The sequence below is a fragment of the Sorex araneus genome, chromosome 4 (assembly GCF_027595985.1).
Source record: "Sorex araneus isolate mSorAra2 chromosome 4, mSorAra2.pri, whole genome shotgun sequence".
Lineage (NCBI taxonomy): Eukaryota > Metazoa > Chordata > Mammalia > Eulipotyphla > Soricidae > Sorex > Sorex araneus.
The window spans coordinates 202,342,976-202,364,239 of NC_073305.1; the positions used below are offsets into that span (position 1 = coordinate 202,342,976).

The 21,264-nt window shown below is 48.5% G+C and overlaps 1 protein-coding gene across 1 annotated transcript in view; it reads left to right on the top strand.

The window, feature by feature from the left end:
* Positions 1 to 21,264, top strand: part of GALNT17 (polypeptide N-acetylgalactosaminyltransferase 17) — a 447,864-nt gene that overhangs the window by 232,559 nt on the left and 194,041 nt on the right. The window contains exons 4-5 of the mRNA XM_004615923.2: positions 6,436 to 6,610; positions 11,736 to 11,933. Of these exons, the coding sequence (XP_004615980.1) occupies positions 6,436 to 6,610; positions 11,736 to 11,933 (373 nt within the window). The remainder of the gene's footprint in view (positions 1 to 6,435; positions 6,611 to 11,735; positions 11,934 to 21,264) is intronic.

Genomic DNA, 21,264 nt, shown 5'->3' on the forward strand with positions numbered 1-21,264 from the left:
ACATGGAAACCTCCTGCTTAACTTATCTTCTCCACGAACACCCCAGCCAAAATTATTGCTCTGTCAAAGTGTTTCCTCCATGGCCATTTTTTTCCCCTTAGGCTATTAGCCCTGCTTTCTTTGTAACATTATATAATGTAATTTGGGGAGCATGTGTTATTTCCTTAGCGGGACTGTAAGTCTTGAGGAAGCACTTGTTTCTGAATTGATTTTCAGTCCAGCAAGGTCACCACCCATTAGCATATGTGGTCCGAATCTCACTGTAGGGATGGGGAGAGAAACCTGCTTTGGGCCATTTGTTTTTGAACCCCGCTGGTCAGAGGGTAGGCTCTCTTTCGGTGTTCCCATAAAATCCATAAAACTGTCTAAAGCCAATCAGATTGACACCTTTGATTTCTGTCCAGAGAGGGTCAGTCACAGAAAATGAGACAAACAAACACACAAGAAGACAAACACACAAGGACTGTCCAAGTTTAAAGGTTGCCAGGCAGCCTGCAGTGGTCTCACAGAACACTTATTCAATACCATATCACCCCCCTACCTGGACTCCAAACACGTGAGCCGTTGTTTAAATTGACAGGCCATTAAATTCAGTTAGTAAGCACATCAATATTCAGTAGGTACATGGAGAGCAGAGACATATGGGAGCAGTGTGTGTGTGTGTGTGTGTGTGTGTGTGTGTGTGTGTGTGTGCAATTTCACATAGCCAATTAGCAGGCACCCTGAAAGTATAAAGTCATGACAACTTCTCACCCTATTTTTGCCACATTGCCCTCTATATCTAAAACCCCTTAAACCATTTATTCTATGCTTTCTAAGTCATACCTTTGCAGCATCATATATTTGTCATCTATTCTATTCTTTCCTGGGCACACACTTGTAAACTCTTTGTATCCTAAGACCTAAACGGTTTTCCCAGTGGAAATATCCTAACTTTGGGGATTTTTTTGAGGGGGTCAATTTCCCACAGTAAGCCATCATTTCAGTTGTTGGAATCAGATCTCCCCAAATTTTATAAGAATGAGTCTGGTATCTACCTCTATACAATTGGGCCCAAGGCATTAAAATGATATAAACAGGTTAGAAGGACAACTAGTTCTCATGTGGGGATTATAAAGTGGATTTATTTTAATAATATTAGTAGACTATTAGACATAATAATTACCAAATATGTGTTGAGGTTGTATACAGGTTTCATTTCTCCTTCTTTTAATAATAGATAAATCAGTATCTATTATTATTCAATAACGTAGTTAAACGTAGTATTAATGTTTGTTTCTGGTATAAAAAGTCCGCCACGAAAGGCCAAAAATCCTTCAGCACCATCCTTATGTCCAGTCCAACCCATCTTCCCCCACCCAACACTTGCAACTCTGCTTGGCAAAGTTACTTCTCCTGTCAGAGGTTAAGGGTTTGTTCTCATTATTCATTCCCTTTCTTGAGTTCTTTATATACACATATGAGTGGGAGTATCTGGAATTTTTCTTCTCTCTCTGAGTTATTTTATTTTGTATGGTACTATCTAGCTCTTTTTGTTTTATGTGTGTGTGTGTGTGTGTGTGTGTGTGTGTGTGTGTGTGTGTGTGTGTGTGAAGGGGGGAATCACACCCGGCAGCGCTCAGGGATTACTCCTGGTGGTGTTTGGGGGGACCATATGGGATCCTGGGGATCTAACCTTGGTCAGCTGTATGCAAGACAAATGCCCTACCTGCTGTACTATTGCTCTGGCCTGGTACTTTCTACTTCTATCCATGGTATAACAGAAGGTAGGATTTCATCTTTCTTCATAACTGAATTGTATTCCATCGTGTATATGTACCACAGCTTCTTTATCCACTTATCTGTCATTGAACAATTGATTATTGTCAGTAATGCTGCTGTATGCATATATTTTTTTGAATGAATGTCTTTGTTTTCTTGGAATAGGTGCTAAGTGGAATCACTGGGTCACATGGGAATTCTCTTTTTTTTTTTTTTTGGGTGGGGGGTCACACAAGGCAGTGCTCAGCGGTTATTCCTGGTTTTTCACTAAGGAATCACTCCTGGAAGTGCTTGAGGGACCATATGAGATGTCAGGGGTCAAACCTGGTTTGCCTGTGTGCAAGGCAAGCACCTTACCTGCTGTACTAGGTCTCCAGACCTAGGAGTTTTCTTCTTAATTCTTTGAGAAATTTTCATAGTGTTTTCCACTGAGGCTGAGCCAGACTATTTCATTTATTCCTAACAGCCACACTGAGTAGCAGATGACCAGACTATCTCCCTCAGTCCCTTTATATCAGAGTCCTTTAGTGTCCACTTGGGTTGCAGAAAGGACAATAGTGGGAACTGCACTCATGCCAAACTCTCCCTTTCTCTCCCTGACATCTCAATCACAGCTACTGACCGAATGAGGCAACCACTGAGGCTGGGGCCAGCTTTCCTGGCAGCTGTGGGCTAAGAGCATAGTGGACTTCCTGGCACGGTACTCAGACCTCAGCATTTTCTCTCTGACCTTGAGGGCCGTCCCAGAACCCACTGTCATTGCCAGTACTGGCAAGGGGCAGTGTCTCTGCCCTTATTCAGTTGGACCCTGCCATGCCTACTCCCTGTCTTCCTACCTCCGTTGCCTGCTCACCCATATAACACTCATGCAAAAACAGGTGATACCAAGCTGGCACGGCATGGTTAATCTTCTAGCTGAAATTTTCACTCTGAGCATTTTTCTTATCACTGTTAGCACCGTCGTCCCGTTGTTCATCAATTTTCTCGAGCGGGCATCAGTAATGTCTCCATTGTGAGACTTGTTGTTACTGTTTTGGGCATATCGAATACACCGCAGGTAGCTTGCCAGGCTTTGCCGTGTGGGTGAGATACTCTCGGTAGCTTGCCAGGCTCTCCAAGAGGAGCAGAGGAATGGAACCCGGGTCGGCCGTGTGCAACACAAACACCCTACGTGTGTGCTATGGAGCATTTTTCTTAAGAGGTAGAAAATTTCAGTTGAGTTGGCGGGTGGTTTCTATCTGGTAAAACTTCTTCACAAGCTCCTCCGTGCCAGTTCCAGGTACTCATCCTCCTCCTACTCCCAGCAAGCAAAGAAGCAGAGGGTCCTCACAGCCCAGCTCCTTCTCACAGTTCAGGGATGAGGGTAGGGTCTGCTAACAAAAGCATCTCTGATCTGTCACTCCCGGAGGCTGACTGTGTGCCAGGCTGGTGCTGACTGAGTTATCTGCATTCTGAGCTCAGCACTTCTCAAAGTGTGATTCCCCACCCTAGAGCCAGAGGACCCCTGGGTCCAGTTAGAAATATAACCAAGGCAACATGACCTTTGCCAGAGCCCATGCTGCCAGACCCCGTACCAGGCTGTTTCACTCAGGGCACCCTGGATGTGGGGGCGGGTGAGAGCCCTCCCTGACCCAAGGGATCCAGCCCTGGCAGCTGAAAACTTCCACAACTCAGCTGCCACCACACTCATGGCCTGCTCTCCACACGCTGAGGCCGAGCATCACCCACAAGTGCATCTATTCCTGGACCATGCGGCCACATTTGCAGCCACACGATACTTCAAATCATATACTCTACCCTTACTCCAGGATTACTGCACCACATTTAACAGGGTTCAAAGTAGGAGGCAACGAATCTTAGAGGGAAATATACATTTTTTTTAACATTTTTAACAGGGTTTAATGGCCCCTGGGTGATACACAAGCAATCCTCAGACTCTTTCCTCTAAGGATACTTTTTTTTTCTAGTATTCTCAGCAGATTTTCATAACAAACAATACAAAAGATACTATTTCGGTTCTGCTTTGGGGCAGGGATTGGGGTTCAGGATGGAAACATTCAAAATATGGTGTTGGGAAGGTGTAATGGGTGGTGAAATTGGTGTTTGGATATTAAATGCAATCAAATATTGTGAACTACCTTATAAAATAAAAATAATTTAAAAAAAAAGAAACATAACCAAGGCCAGAGTGATAGCACAGCAGGCATGTCTTGTCTTGCTTGTTTGAGCCCCTGTACCATGTAAAATCCCCTGAGCACCGCCAGGAGTGATCCCTGAGTGCAGAGCCAGGAGTAAGCCCCGAACATTGCTGGATATAGCCCCAAAAATATTAAAAAATGAAGCAAAAAATACATATGGAGGCAGGGACAATCTTAGATGTAGGCCACAGAAACAGGGGCAGGGATGGGGTTTTGCAGCCTGTTTAACCCTGCAGAGGCTGTGGCTGTACTGTCCAGACTAAGCCCCAGTGTTTTAGTGACACCTGTGTGGAGGGGAGAAGGAGGAGAATGACTGTCAGCTACTCAATGGCACGTGCTCGTGCTTTGCTGCAATAACGCTGGGTGTTTGCTCTTAACCATGCCTGCAGCCCTGTGTGCACTGTAGCCCACAGTCTTTCAGGTTCTGAATCCAGGGCAATCTGCTTCCGGTCCGAGCACTGCACCCATGCTGCACCCCGAGGTGGTGAGGAGGGGTCTTGGCTGCTTCCCAGGCAGCTCGGGTTTCTCTCCATGAGTGTGAGAGCATCTGGTTCCCCAGCTCCCCTTGTTAGCGCAGGCTGTGTAACCCTGTGCCAACAAGGCTCAAGCCACTTTCCTCCCTCCCTTTTCTACTCTCATGTGGTCCTTCAAGCGTGCGTGCTACTGGGATCTCAGTGTGTCCAAACGCACACTTATGTGGTCCCCGGTTAATTGCATCAATTAACTCACCTTCTTAAAGGCTTCTCTCCAAATATAAACAAATTTGAGGTGCTGAGAGTTAAGACTTCCACAGATTAATTTGGGGTGCACAGGTCAGCCTACTGAGCTCCCATTTTTCCACCAGCCATGCTTCTGCTGACAAGGTCTCGTTTGTGTGTGTTTCCTGGCATCTTCCCTGCATCTGGGTCTGCACTGTTCTTTGCCAGAACCACGCATTGCAGGAGGAAAGAGTTCTGCAATCTCAGTATGTGTAGCCCCTGATGATTCCCTAGAGTTTTCTTCAGCTTGTATCTCTCCTGACCTCTTTTTGCTGAGAAACGCAATAAGGGCTGCAACACTTCAGGTGACTTTGAATTAATTTTTGGTCCTTGAACTTTCAAAAACCTGTTGTCAAACTTGGGGCAACTCCCATTCCCAGTCCCACACCCACAAAATGGGCTCACGGTCCACAATTTGAGAAGCTGGGGGCTTGAGCAAAGTCAGAGGTTGCCTGTTTTGCTGGCATCGAAATGATGGCTGTACCTGGCCCTCATCAGTGAACAATTCTGGGCGTGCAGAAGAAGGGGGAGAATGCAGAGGTACAGTTCCAAGCTCCCCTTGGCCTTTCTGAGCCCTTCTGTCTTGTGTTTCCTACCCACAGGAGCCTCAGCCCCCGCCCTCTCTCTGTGGAGGTGTGCACGTGGGGCTGATCTCAACTCTTCCAGGTCTAGGTGTGCGACCTTGGACAGGTTGGCCTTCCTAAAACTGTTTCTTAATTTGCAAAGCGGAATGAGTCTAGTTAATTAATGGAACTAATCTAGCAACCTCCTAGGGTGGCTGTAAGGATTAAATTAGATCAAGGAAGCAAAGCCCTTGATCCCACCTGCTGCTTGTAGTTCAGTCCACAGTTCAGTCCTGGAAGTGCTGTGCTGGCCACCAGGGTTTCTGCACTGAGGCGAGGGTCTCTGCGCCTTGCAGAGAGACCAAAGCACGTTAACTGTGGGTCTCCCAGGACACATACTATATGTACCAGTGTCAGTATAGATGGAAAGCTCTCAGAGGAGGTGACAAACAGGATCCAGAGAATAGAGAAGGACTGGGTAGATGGCCAAGGAAGGAGGGAGGGCCCACAAAGGAATCCACAGGGCATCTGACTGCCTGCAACTATAGTAAGTGTAGAGGCCGGCGATGATTCTCACCAGATGGACCCATTGTACGCAGCAGAGCAGTGCCGTGCTGAGCCAGAACCTGACATCTTTCGGTTCCCACTGACTGAGCTGTCTTTTCTTCTTTCTTTCTTTCTTTCTTTCTTTCTTTCTTTCTTTCTTTCTTTCTTTCTTTCTTTCTTTCTTTCTTTCTTTCTTTCTTTCTTTCTTTCTTTCTTTCTTTCTTTCTTTCTTTCTTTCTTTCTTCCTTCCTTCCTTCCTTCCTTCCTTCCTTCCTTCCTTCCTTCCTTCTTTCTTTTTTTTTTGCTTTTGGGTCATACCCGGCAATGCACAGGGTTCACTCCTGGCTCTGCACTCAGGAATTACCCCTGGCAATACTCAGGGGACCATATGGGATGCTGGGAATTGAACCCAGGTTGGCCGCGTGCAAGGCAAACGCCCTACTCGCTGTGCTATCTCTCAAGCCCCTGAGCTGTCTTTTTGACATGGTGCCTAGCCCGAAAACTTCTCAGCATCTCAACTTGCTGGAGCTATGCTGGCTAGGCAAAGGCATGGACACCCATTTCCAGTGACGTGTGTGTGTGAACCTTCTTGCATTTTGTTCTTTGCAGAGGAGCTCAAGGCCCCCTTGGAGGAGTACGTACACAAGCGCTATCCCGGGCTGGTGAAGGTGGTTCGCAATCAAAAGAGAGAAGGTCTGATTCGAGCGCGCATCGAGGGCTGGAAGGCAGCCACGGGCCAGGTCACTGGCTTCTTCGATGCCCATGTGGAGTTCACGGCTGGCTGGTAGGTCACAGTGGAAAGTTGGGGGCACTGAGAACTCATCGCATAATCAGGAGGGCTGGAATCGGGGACAGGGGCATATCACCTGTTTGTTCTGAAGGGTCCTAAAACTTGGATAGAACAGGGGATCAAGGAAAAATATGCCTGCTCTCACTGTTAAGCATCCTGATCGTCATCGTCATGAAAGTTCCCAGTGACAACCAAGTCTCCTTGGACAGAACTACACAGTGGTTTGAGACAGCCAATTTCTGCCCTCTTGCCCCAGTTGGTGCCTTCTCTTTACTGGGAAGGAAACATTTCAATTCTACCTATCCAGGTAGAGCTTCTCAGAGCTTATGGATCATCTTTAACATCAGATGGGGGAAGGGAAGTGGCGCCGATATTGCTTTGGCTTTAAGAACAACATAAGAGAAATGGGGGGATATTCAGTGAGCAGATTTGGCTGCAAGAAGAGTAAAGCAATAAAAATGCTCAAATCATCCAGCGAGCACGTTGATGCTGGCTCACGATTTCAGAGTTTAAACAGCATGGGTATATGATTATTGCTAACTAACCAATGATAAATCAAATTGGAGTTAAATAACTATAGGGTTGCTTAATTGCTCAGAGGCAGGGACTTCATTTCACAAAAAAGTATGTTTACACTCAATGATAGCATCTTCAATAAACACTGTTCACAGAACCAAATTTAAAAAGTCAAATTCCATCGCTAACCATGAAAATTCCTTCTCCTCTCTGTTCGCCAGAGACTGTAGAGTAGTCTTGCGGCTGGGAAGGAGGAGGATGGTTTAATATGACATCTCAAGGGTGGGAACTTGGGGTCGCTCTGAACTCTGGCCCATTGGAGCACACAGAAGCATCTGTTGCTACTGAAAACATCCATTTCCCTTCGTGTTTTGGGCTGCCATCAACCCGGATATCCTGCAGTCTTGCTTCAGCCCTGCCCACCCTAAGCATTTCTTTCTCGCTCTCAAAATCATCCCCCAAATATGGCTCCCAGACACAGCAAGAGCAGCAGTAGCACCAGGTTGCTGGTCTTGAATATTCTTGGGGTCCACCTAGACTCTAAGATCAGCATTTTGGGTTAGGATCCAAGCCCTAAGGTGGACGCCCTCCTGATGCTCCCTTATAGTTGAAAACTGTTGAGCTCAAAGTTGTCTGCAGAGAAGCACCAGAATGTTCCATGAGTGTCCCTCACCTTCTCCTCCACACGTGGCCCCTCCTGTCTTCCCATCATAAGCTCATCTGACTCCCTTGACTCACTCCCCATCCAGTTGCTCATCTCATCCAGCTCAGTCGGTTTGCAGGGACTTTCTCAGGACAGGAATTTCCATGGGAAAACCAACACGGGCCTAGGAAAACTGGGACAGTTGCTCCCTATAAGTTGGGGTTTAGAATCTGACAATATGGTATCCTCCCTCCAGAAGCTACTGGCCCCACGACTGGCCTCTGTATCCAGGCCTCCTCCTCTGACTGGTCCTCCACACTTAGCAGAGATATTTGACCCGATGGCCCCTCATTGCATCTACTTCCCCCGAGCTAGGCTGCAGTGATCATGGCCCGACCCAGTGGCTCATGGCAAGAGATTTCAATCTCGTTCATGTGGCAGGTCAGCCTGGACTATTCTATATTCCCGTGTGCTCTGAGATCTAAGAGGTGCTCTCGTCTGGAACAAACCACGTTTGTGGCAAAGAGAAGAACAATCGAACCTGCCCTGGCTATTGACATGTCTGCTCGGATGTGCCACTCTGTGCCACTGGCATCCCCCTTACATCGCATTGGCCAGAGCCGGTCAGTGTCAGAGCTCAACAGTAATTGGTGTTAAGGGGGCAGTGTCCCTCTGCAGGGCTACTGCAGAGCGACCGGGCTGTCCCCCAGGAGGGAAGTACGTGACTGGGGGAGTTGGATAGTCTTTTGCAGAGTAAGAGACGCTCTTCAGAAGTTTGCTCTGCCCAGTGCTCTTCGATGCTCAGGGCCATTGGCTGCTTCTCTGCAGTGGCCTGGCTGAAGTGTAGCCTTTCAAGTCGCCCTAGGGGTAGGCCTGAAGGCAAACCCTCTAGGTGAGAAACCAGCTTCTGATCCGGTAGCCTGAACAGACAACTTACCCTTCCTGAAGCCCAGTTTCTTCAGGTTAAAAGTGGGGACCAAAGTCCCTCTGATGAGCCCCAGAATCCGTGTCCAGCATGCTGACTTGCTGCCTCAAATGGTCAGGTTTACTCTAGGACTTCAGCCAGTTGCCTGTCATTGCAGATGATTTTATGGGGGAGCAGGGATAGGGTGGGGGATCTGCATTACAGCACCAGCATACAATTCAATTAGCAGTAAGGATGGTGGGTAGGTATGAACCATTTATGCTGGGGCTTGGGGAGGCAGTCGCTGACAAACAGCAATGGAGTCCATAGCTCACTGGAAGGGATGGGTCTGCTGGTGACTGACGGTTTCTGGCAGCTGTCACAAGGGGTTTCAGGCCACAGATGTGAAGTCCAAATCTGACCCAATTGGATCCCAAATTCATCCTATATTTTATTTCAGAGGAGTGATACGAAGCCCACCTCGAACTTCAATTGAGGGATGTCTGCATGACCAACTCTTCATTCATCCTTGCCTTTTTGTACACATGCTTACATGTCACAATATGAATCGATTGCCCTACTTTGCATCAGTGAGGCATCACCCCCATTCCTCAGAAACCCCCAAATTTCATCGGTTGGGGTGGCAGTGGCCATAACTGGCCCTGTCCAGATCATTTCACTATCAGTGAGTCTTGGTGCCTCAGGAGACTGACATGGTTCAGCTCACATCATCCTAAGAGTATTAGGATGAGGACCAGATGTCCGGAGAGCTTAGTTGATTAAATGATGTGTCTGGGGTTGGGATATTGTGCAGTCATGAGCGGGCAGACCTGGCATGCACCCAGTCTATGTTTGATTCCTACCAACACAGACCCGAGTATCATCACTGTGGCCCTGGAGATCCCCAAGCACTGACAGGGTGGTCTGAGTACTCCTGGTACTGTAGGGCTGGAGCATCATCAAATTCTTGGGCCTTGCACTGAACAGACAGCCTGGCTGGCTGAGAACTGCCTGTGGCATCCCTGGATCTTCTGAGCAACACTTAATGGCACTCTTCCCCCATCCCCCAAAAGAAAGAAAAAGTCTATTTATCAGAGCAGCCTGAATAGTCTGGTGAAGATGGCTTTAGAATTGAGAGGAAGGATGGACTGGATAAGGAGGATGCTGCTTGCCTTGCATGCAGCTCACCCAGGTTTGATCCCCAGTTTGAACCCATATGGTCTCCTGAGCACTGTCAGGAGTGATTCCTGAGTGCAGAGCCAGGAGTGAGCCCTGGGCATTGCCGGGTGTGGCCCCCAATCCCAAAGAAATTTAAAAAAAGAACTGACAGAAAGGAGAGAGCAGTCTCCTGGAGGGAAATTAGGGAGGGCTTCTAGGCAGAGGAGGATTCCTGCATGGTAAGACATCCTGCCAGTGGCCGGTGGTTTCCTCAATGACCAGTAATGAAGGAAAACTCGCGGCGGGGGGAGCTCATGGGATAGGTCTCTGAGGAGGAGCACTGAAGGAGAATTCTGAGGGTCTCTAAGGTGGAGCTTATGGGGGAAGACTTGAGGAGCTTGAGGGAGAGAACTCTGAGAGGGATTCTGAGATGAGTTCATGGTGGGGGGAGGACTTGGGAACTTGAAGGGGAGGAATCTGAGTGGGAGCTCGTAGGAGAGAACTCTGAAGGGCACTCTAAGGGAGGACTTTGAGGGGAAGTTTGTAGGGGGGACTTTGAGGGGACTCTGAAGTAGGATTTTGAGGGGGACTCTGAAGAAAGATTCTGAGGGAGGAATCTGAGGGGGACTCTGAGGGAAGACCCTGAGGTAGGATTTTGAGGGGGACTCTGAGGGAAGACTCTGAGGTAGGATTTTGAGGGGGACTCTGAGGGAAGACTCTGAGGTAGGATTTTGAGGGGGACTCTGAGGGAAGATTCTGAGAGAGGACTCTGAGGGGGGTCTCTGAGGGAGGACTAAGGGGAAACTCATTGGGGGAGGACTCTTAGGAGAAACTTTGAGGAGAAGCTTGAGAAAAGGACTGTGAGGGGGAGCACTGGAGCTCCTCAAAGCTCTGGGAACTCAGTCAGATTTGGCTTCAGCCTCTGTGGAGTGTGCAGACAAGTGAGAGGCAGTAAAGGGACCCAGGTATATTTTATTGCTCATTTTAAATAGAAAGATGAGATGAGCCAACAGGTAATTCAGTAGCTGCAAATGAAAAGAGACGGGCCTAGAGTTCTCATTATTCTTCCAAGTAATATAGAGGAATGAATTCTCTCCAAGCCTCTCCCATTCGTGTGTGCCTGCGCTCTGTTCTCAGTGGGGGGATTGGCACCCTCCTCTCCTCCCCAGTGAGGAAATGGGGCCCTTCAGGGCCTGCCTGGGAGACCCACTTGGGCCTTTGCTCTCTAAGCCCGAGGGGTTACACCAGGACCCCTTTGCCAGCCCCTGTCTGCAGCCCTGAGAAGGCAGCCAGCCCCAGGCAGAGTTCAGCTGCCTTTGCATTTAATTAGTTTCCTCCTGCCACTGCTACCAATTTAATTAGATCCCTTTTAAGAAATCAATTAAATAATCAATTAAAACAACAGAAATAGTCATACATACACAGACACAGACACAGACACACACACACGCGCGCACGCAAAGCAGCTAGATCTGCCTATTAAAAGCAAGCAATAATAATAATGATAATGATAATAATAATAATAATAAAAAGCAGGCAATCTAGGGCAGAAGTGGCCTATTTGGGGACAGGGAATTCATCTTAGGCAGGAAACTACTTGAGACTTCAGCCTGTGTCTGAGAAGATCTATGAAAGGGCAGCCACCCTGCAGCCACGCAGGGTAGGCGAGACTTGGAACCTCTGTGATATTGCGAGAGGTTTTCCCCCCACCCCACCCCCGTTCTGAAATCCTCTTCTGTGGGAGAGGCTGCATTAGGGGGGTTCCCCACAAGCCATGTCTTTAAAACTACATGCTCTGTCAGAGCCTCCGTTTCCTCTGCTTTCCCTCCTTTTGCTCAGTTGCTTATGTTTGTTCTCTGTGATCTTAGAGATCTGATTTCTGCTTCCCTGTGTTGCAGGGCCGAGCCAGTTCTCTCCCGGATCCAGGAGAACCGGAAGCGCGTGATCCTCCCCTCCATCGACAACATCAAACAGGATACCTTTGAGGTGCAGCGCTACGAGAACTCAGCCCACGGGTACAGCTGGGAGCTGTGGTGCATGTACATCAGCCCCCCGAAGGACTGGTGGGATGCAGGAGACCCTTCCCTCCCCATCAGGTGGGTGACGACTGACAGAGCACTGTGGAGCCCCAAAGGCCAGGAGAGGCTGCCTCAGAGGGGGCAGCTGCGTTGGAAATTGGGAGTTCTTATGCTTCTCGTTTCCTGGCCAGAGTGTATTTGCTGGAACTTGTAAATGAATGGCAGTGCTTAGCCTGCATCATCCGTCCACATCATAGTCCTCGCGATCAGGATCTGGGAAGTGGGAAGTCTGGAAGGGCTTCTTTCCTGGAATCCTCCATGCTGACAGTCTCTTGTCACTGTGCTGTGCCTCTGTGGTTGGCACAGCACAGGTGATCAGGAAGAAAGGAGTCTGTGTGTGGTACTGGGAGACCAAGGGCCAAAGGTGAATGCAAGGCAAGGAAACCTCTTCGCAGATTGTCTGAAAGCTCAAATTAAAAGGGTGCTGAGTCAAGGGGGAGGGTGTGGGTGCCACATTTGTTCCACTGCAGAAACAAGCCATCACACCCGTACTTTGCTGGTAGGAAGCAACCCTGCCTTCTTCTCTTAGTGCTGTCAAGGTCACAAGGAGAAGAAAGGTTGGAAGTAGAGTTGTCAAAGTCAGGAAGTTGTGAAGGTGGGGGTGGAGCCATGAAGGTCGAGGGTAGAATTCTGAAGGTCAGAAACAGAACCATGAAGGTCAGGAGAAGAGCCATGAAGTAGAATTGTGAAGGTCAGGAGTCTGAACGTTAAGGTCTAGAGCTGTGAAGGTCAGGGTAGAGTTGTGAAAGTCATGTGTGAAGATCAGGGTAGCACTGTAGCACTGTCGTCCTGTTGTTCATCAATTTGCTTGAGCGGGCATCAGTAATGTCTCCATCGTGAGATTTATTGTTACTGTTTTTGGAATATTGAATATGCCATGGGTAGCTTGCCAGGCTCTGCCATGCGGGCAGGATACTCTCGGTAGCTTGTCAGGCTCTCCGAGAGCGATGGAGGAATGGAACCTGGGTTGGCTGCGTGCAAGGCAAATGCCCTACCTGCTGTGCTACCACTGCAGTCCAGGTAGAGTTGTGAAAATCAAGTGTGAAGGTCAGGGGTAGGGAAGTGAAGGTCAGGTGAGGAGTTGTGGTGGTCAGGTATAGAATTGTGATGGTGAAGTGTAGAGTTTTAAAGATCAGGAGTGGAGTTGTGAAGGTCAGGGGTAGAACGGTGAAGATCAGAGTGGGTTAATGAAGGTCAGGTGTAGAGTTGAGAAGGTCAGCAGTAGACCTTCCAATCCCATAAGTCTAAATGATCCTCACAGGACCAAGTGCCAGGTGTCTTGGGGCTGAAGGGAGATCCATCTTCTTGCCTTTTCCAGCTTCTAGACGCTCTCTTCATTCCTTTGTCAAGGCTCATTGTTTCTTTCCTTCTAAGTCCTTTCACCCCATGATGACTTCTTGTTCTAACTTTCCTTTTTCCCTCTATCAGGGACCTTAAGATGGCATTTTTGGTACACCTGAATAACATGAGATTGTCTTACCATCCCGAGCTCCTAAAAATGATTCTATGGATAGAATCATATCCACGAAGTGTTCCCTTTCTCTTCTATCTATCTCTCTGTCTCTCTCTGTCTCTCTGCCTCTGTCTCTGTCTGTATCTGTCTGTCTGTCTGTCTCTCTGTCATCCTGTGGTTCCAGAGATTAGGATTTGCATATTGGGGCGTGGAGGGCTTGCCATTCAGCCTTCCACAAGACTCTGATTTCCAAGCATGATGGTAGCAGTTTCTTACGTGCTGTGGTTCTACCTGTGGTATTGTGTGTGGATCTATCTTCAGTTAGAAGAGGGGAAGTCGGAGGAACTTCCTCACTGTGACCTAGTTTGAGGGAACTGTCTGTGGATAGAGAGGAAAGCAAGAAGCAACTATGGATTGGGGATAAGGACTTTTTATGGGCAGCCCTGTAGTTCATTGTTGTTAACACCTTAAACAAATTGTTAGCGTAAAAGCAGATTTTCCCCGCACTGGTGGGTTCTTGAGAATTGTACGAAAGATTTGCACGCAAAACTTGGCTGATCAAAGGTTAAAGTTTATTGTACAGATAAAGTAGATGGGTCTGGCCTCCCCAGATGTCCGAGTCTCTCTTTTAATGCGAACAACATCACTGGTCCTGCCTCTGACACTGCCCCATCTTGTGGATGACCTCCCTGTTTCGTCCCACACTGTCTACTCGCATCCTGTGAATGACGGTTGGGTCCTGCGTTGCTCTCTATCCCATGCACACTTTCCCATCTCTGGCGGTGGCTACAGGTGCAAGGGCGAGATACCTATGCTCTGTACCCTGCTGGACCTTTCCGGTGTCCTCCAGCAGTTCCTATTGTCCTGTCCTGGCTTTCCTGCTCTCCAGCCATGGCCACATATGCGTGGATGAGACTCCTGCACTCAGCACCTTGTCGCTTCCAGGACATCTGAGTCCTGTCTATATCCTGCCACTGTCTGTCCCCGTATCTGGGTGCACCTCCCTGCCTATCCTGGAGATTCGGGAAGAGAGGGCAGAGCCCAGAGAGTGTGTGTGGTCCAAATGAGTGAACTGAGGCTTGGGGCTTCCTTCTATCTGCTGTTGTATCCCACCCCCTGTCATCCCATTCTCCATTCTGATTGGGTACCTCTTCCATTGGGTACCTCCATTCTGATTGGGCGAGATTTAAAGTGACCTGGCACTCCACACTTCTGCTCCTGCTGTGCCAAAATAAAAGTAAGATCTAGAAAGACCTCCCCCACCCAGTGATTGCCCCCACACTCACTCACCCGTCCCCAAGTTTTCTTCCACTCAAGTTAAAGACCTGAAGAATTGGCATGAAAGTGGAAATACTCACAGGCAAGCCTGTGCAACAGGAAGGACGGAAATCTTTGGAGCCCATAGCTTCCTCAGTAGATGCGCTGCCAGTCTAGTGCCAGCCTAGACACCCCTCTTCTGTGCAGTGCTGTAAGGCTATACTCCTGACTCTACAAGTACCAGTGTGGACTAGTCACTGAGAGATCCACGTGTCCCAATTTCTGGGGTATTGAATGTTATGACTGAGACACCACCTCAAAGACATTAGGACAGTTACTCACAAGAAAAGACATAATACCACCTGGGATATAAAAAATTGGAGCCACGGTGTGAGAAATTGAAATCCTCAAAGAATATCAAATGGTCAGCTGCTGTTGAGAAGTGTGGCAGTTCCTTAAACAATTAAGACTCCTCTGTGATCCAGCAATTCCACAGGTAGGTATATATCCCCAAGAGTTGGCAGCAGGATCTCAAAGAGAAATTTTCACTCTTGCGTTTTTCACAAGATTGTTTACAAAAGCCACAAGGCAGAAGTAACTCAAATCTTGTCTGCAGATATAAAATAGGTAAAGATGGCTTTTTGCACATATGGAATGATTATTTAGCGTTCAAAGAAGATGGGAATTTGGACATATGCTATGACATGGTTGAATGTTAGTGACATTGAGCTAAGTTCGATCAAACAGGCACTGCAGACAAACATACTGTGATTCCCCCTCCGGTATACCCCCCAGAACAGTCAAATCTATAGAGACCAACAGTAAATGGAGCTTTCAAAGAACAGGGAGAAGGCAGGGATGGAGGGCTTACCACTTGTTGAACCAGGAAGTCTCAGACTTGCAAGATTTAAGGGGTTCTGAAAGTTGAACAGTAATATGTGTGCATTGTTCAGTGATACGACTGAACTGTACACATAAAAATGGTTAATATAGTAAATATCACGTAGTGTATTTGTACCATGGTTAAAAAGAATAATACCAGAGAGTGTGTGAAGGCTTGTTGACCTTGAGGTCTTGAAAGAATGAAGTTGAAACAATGAACTCACAGTGGGTACATTTCCTATTGGGCCCAAAAAAGCGTCCTCCCTGACCATGGGGAGGCTGACCTCCTGTGTGATAGAGAAGGGACTCGGACAAAGGTGTGACCCAGGGGTTCTCAGGAAGATGCAGATACAGCACAGTTTGCTGGAAGTACATCTCCCTCTGAAGGTAAGGCACTCAGCGAAATGTGACTGGTGGCTTCTGAATTATGGTCAGATTAACAGATGATTAATGTGCGCTCTGAAGAGACTAAAAAAAATAGACTCATGATCATGAGTCATTAACATTACATGCATCTCTGATGTACAAAATAGAATCAAACACCAATGATGTCTTTTTAATGTATCATAACTTATGAAATGCTTAATTTATTAATAGTTGATGGAGATATTTAATTGCAGGAAGGGGTTTTATGGCCCTTCTAATGTTATTCAGCAAAAAACGATGCTGTTTCTTAAATGTAAAGAGATGCTGATTTTCCCCTGCCCCCCATGATCCCCCAATTTTTATTGCTATGACTTTTTTTTTGCTAAAGGATGAGAGAAAAGCTTTTTCACCATCTAAATGGCATTAGATTCGACAAGTTCTTCCATACTGAGTCTTCTCAGCAGGCAACACAATAGAGAGGATTTTACACTAAGAGGATTTATAATTTTTCTGTCTCATGTCTTCCACGCTTTCTTCTTATTTCTTTTTTTTTTCCCTTCCCTTGCCTGGTAAACAGCTAATTCCCTAGTGGTTTCTCCGCTCATCTCTGTTTATATAAGGGCCATGGGTGGGACGAGTGGTAGGCGCCATTAAAAAGGGTAGGGCCAGGGCTGGAGAAGATAGTACAGTGACACAGTACTTTCCTTGCACACATCCAACCGGACTTCAATCCCCAACCCCCCATATGGTTTCCTGAGCCCCCCTAGGAGTGATCCCTAAGCTCTGAGCACCTCTGAGTGTGCACACCCCCCTCGCCCCCAAGAAAAGATAGAAGTGTGGTCAGCCTCTTGGGGGTTAAACCCAACTGGCCCTATTCTGCCTCAGGGAATAGTCACAGTTCCTCTGTCTCTGAGATTCTTCAGTGACAGACCCAGAAGGCCCCCAAATCCATTTGAAATATTGATTTTTTTTCTTCAACATTATCTCCAATGTCACATCAGTACCCAGTAGATTTTGAACTTAAGCAACTCTCTTTTGATTCCATGGCTTCTTTTGTGATCTAGTGAAAGCCCTGGGTCACAGGCCTCGAATGTGGGGAAATGGGCAGAACCTGGTGTCTGCTTTCAGGGGGCTCACAGAGGCCTGAACTACTCTCATCTGGCTGACAATGTGAAGATTGAGAACTAGGTATTTCTGACCAGCTGCCCGCCGGCCTCTGCTCTGTGAAGCCAGGCTGTGGCTGCCTATGTCACAGTGTGCAGTGAACTGCTCGTGTTCAGTATGTCAGTATCACTGTATCGCTGTCATCCTGTTGCTCATCAATTTGCTCAAGTGGGCACCAGTAACACCTCCATTGTGAGACTTGTTGTTACTGTTTTTGGCATATCGAATACACCACAGATAGCTTCCCAGGCTCTGCCTTGCAGGCGAAATACTCATGGTAGCTTGCCGGGCTCTCCGAGAGGGACAGAGGAATCGAACCCGGGTCAGCTGTATGCAAGGCAAATGCCCTACCCGCTGTGCTATCGCTCCAGCCCAGTATGTCGGTAGTGAAAATAGTTATGAATGAATGATTGAATGGAGACACCCAGGCTCAGAAGAGAGGAACGGGACCATTAGAAAGAGGATGGATTATCTAGCAGAAAAGAAGGCGCCTCCACCCTCCCTCTAGTTCTGGAATTAAGCGAACTAAGTCATAAAGAGCCTGAGAGATAAAGTGGGTGGTCCAATGAGTGAGGCCATGGAGATGTACAGGAAGATTCTTCCCCTTGCACTTGGGATCACTTGTCATAACCTTGGGGACGTCACTGAGTGGTGATTGGAGCCTGAATTGAGACCACAGTTGTGGAGGAATGAATAGGACATGAAAAATGGAGACAAGGAGAGTAGGAGACACTGCTGGGGAGTTTGGGGCTTCAGTCCTCACTTCCTCCCTCAATCATCTTTCCTGGCACAGTGTCTGACCACAGTAGGTCAAGCAAGAAGGGAGGAACTGGGGGGCTCAGAGGGTTATTCACCCTGTGCTGGCTCTCTGGGCAATGGGTAGTGAAAGCTGTCTTTTCTGGGTTACTCAGGAGGGTCTTCCTGTTGCTCAGTGTGGGGCAAAAGGCGGGTCTCTGGCCCTACACTTTGCTAGCATCACACCTACCATCGCACATACCACCTACCAGTAATTCTTCATGCTCCAGTAAGCACTGCCATTTTTCCAGTTGATAATTACTACTTTCACCTGAATTTTTAAAGATTTATTTCCTCCCAGATTTACTACATAGTATTGGTGAAGAAAAGGTCTAGATTTAATGTATAAAACTTGATTTTTTTTTTTTGGTATATACACGGTAGAATGATCCCCAGGTCCCAGCTAATGAACATTCCCATCACCTCACATACTTGCCTTTTTAATGGTGAGGACTTTGTTTCTCTTAGTGAATTTAAGGCATCAGGTGCATTAATAACCATTTCCCAGTGTATAGTGTAGCCTGTTCTGTACATATGGGGTCTCTAAAACTTACTTATCCTTCGCCCAGCAGCTCCCGGCTCCTCTCCTCCTCCAGACCCTGGCAACCTTATTTATACTCTATTCATATGAGTTCAGCTTTTTAGCAGATTCCGTCTATAAGTGATATCACGTGGTCCTTGTCACTCAACCGACTCGGGGTCTGTCCATGATGTCACCAATACCATTACTCCTTTTTTATATATATTCTTTTGTGTCTCTGTCGCTTTTCCATATCTGCCCACCAACTGAGGGAGTCTAGGGTTGTTCCCAAGTCTCATAAGCCACATAAGACATCCCTTGTTTGTTTCACTGTGGTAATATCAGTGTTAACAGACCTGCCATGGCAGCCCTCACCCTGGCCTGGTCCCTTTCCCACGGAGGATCATGACCCATTCACAGCTCCTGAATCCTCCATCTATCTACTTGCAGTCTCCTTGGATGGGCCTGTTCTGGGTACTCCGGGGAGGGGGTTAATCGTGGGCTGGGTCAGTGTCCAGCTCTTATATGACATCGAGGGGCCAGGGTCCATCCACGTGGCACCCATCTCTGCACTCCTTCCCTCCTATGGTGAGCCTCCCCCCCCCCCCCCCTGTAACTACCTTTAGAGGAGACCACCAGGTGGCTCTCTTCTGGGTGCAGTGCCTGGTGTCTGGGATTCATGTGCCTTTGTCCAGCCTGGGAGACGGAGGTGGCCCTCCCAGGCCTGCTTCTTCTCCTCAAGACCTTCTCCCTTTGCTGAGTGTGGGCCGGGCACTTGGGAGGCCATTTCTCTGCTGCCAGGAGTGCTGACCACCAGGCCCAGGTGTCATGGCTGGGCTCCTTTCTGTCCCCTTGGGGAATGGACTGAGCTTTGGGTGGGATGGGGGCCTGCCTTGGGATGGGGTGTCGGGCGCTGGATGCCCTGGTAGGTTTCTCTTGCTTCAGAGGAACGCCTGACACATTGCTCCCCTCCAAACCCCACTCTTTCATCCCCGTCACTCAGTGAAGCGGGCGCCAGCTCTCTGCTTTGAATTTTTTGCTGGCGTTCTTGGAATTTCTGTGGTCTAATCCTCTGAGGCCCTGCGTGCCTAATTTCAACCCAGTTTTTGCAGCAGACAGCACAGGGCATGGAGAGAGGAGTGCTGAGAGCCTTTGGAAAGGAGAGCGGGGAGAAGGGCGTCCAAGAATAGTTTGGTCTCGGGGAGCAGAAGAGAGAGCCTCTGTATTAGGACCCACACTTTGCTTGTGCGGCAGGAACCAAGTCACTAAGAACGCAAGGACAAATTGGGCCTTCTCTGGAGCGTCCAGGAATAAAACTTTGACACATTTTCAGGAGCTCTTGACTAAACAAAACCAGAAACAAATTCTGCTGCGCTTGGCTCTGGACGTGAATTTGCTTATTCGGCACACTTGGTGCAAGCTGGTGAGAGCCGGTGGGAGGGCCGGCGAGCAGATATTTAACCTGGGGAGCAGCGAATCTGGGGAAGCCGGCCTAGCTCAGCATCCCTCAGACGCCGTGGCGCACAGCTTGGGAGCTGCTGATCTCCACAGTTCCTCCCCACAGTGTGCCCCCGGACTGTTAGCACGGGCAGAGGGTCTGCAACGGCCTCAGAGATGGGGCATGTCACAGCTCACGGCTCTCGGGAGTCGGGCACCTTCTAGAATACCGGGGTGCCCGCCTGCTCTGTGAGGTGACCTGGTAATTAGTGACATTACTCATTAATAACTCATTCGGGCTGTGATTAACAATTAGCAATTCTTAATCCACACCCACCATATAATTTGATATAAATTACCAGGTGCTAGAGCCGTCAGAGCCAGCTAACCTCCCAGTTAAAGGGGCCGCCCAGGATCGTGGAGTGCCGGATCTTGCTCTGTGAAGGGAGGTTGTGCTTTCTTCCTGGACTAGGACTGGCTTATACAAGGAGGGAGATGTTTGTTTTAATTTTTAAGTTATTGAATCATCGTGAGATAGAGCATCAACAGGACATTCATGATGGGGTTTAGGTCATACAATGTTCCAACACCCGTCCCTCCACCAGTGTAATTTCCCCCCACCAGTGTCCCCGACCTGGGCTGGTTCACGGGTCGGGGAAGGGTCTGGAGGGTTGGAGTGATAGTACAGTGGGTAGGGTGTTCGCCTTTCATGCGGCCGACCCATGTTTGATTCCTCTGCCCCTCTCGGAGAGCCCAGCAAACTACCAAGGTAATCGCGCCTGCACGGCAGAGCCTGGCAAGCTACCCATGGTATCCGATATGCTAAAAACAGTAACAACAAGTCTCACACTGAGAGACGTTCCTGGTGCCTGCTTGAGCAAATCAATGAGCAATGGGATGACAGTGACAGTGACAGTGTCCCCACTTTCCCTCCCCCCACAAACTGTCCCCCTTTCCAGCCTTCCTCTAGGGCAGGCACCTCTCTCTTCTCTCTCTGTCTCTCTCTCTGTGTGTGTCTCTTTCTCCCTCTCTGTCTCTGTCTCTATCCCTCTCTGTCTCTCTCCCTCTCTCTGTCTCTGTCTGTCTGTCTGTCTCTCTCTCTCTCTCTTTCTCCAAGAGGGAGATTTAAGTGAAGAGTGAGACTTCTGCAGAGCTGGTAGCTGAGATTCTTCCCTCTGCAGCAGCGGTTGTATTGGAGGGGCTGCACTGTGTGTTTGCCCACGGGGGAGGGACTTCCAGAGGCCAGTGTGGGCAATGGCAGGGTCCTTCTGAAGGAGCCTCCGGGCTGTCTGGAAACATGGGGAAACTTGTCTCCTGGCTCCCCAGCGCCGGCGCTGCGAGGTGTGGAGGGAACTGGAGGGCAAACGTGAAAACTCTGCTGCCATCATCCACCCCAGAATGTTCTGCACAGCAGAGCCCACCGGAGGCCGTAGTCAGTCGGGGCCATTTGGATGAGCATGTGGGGGGACAGAGGC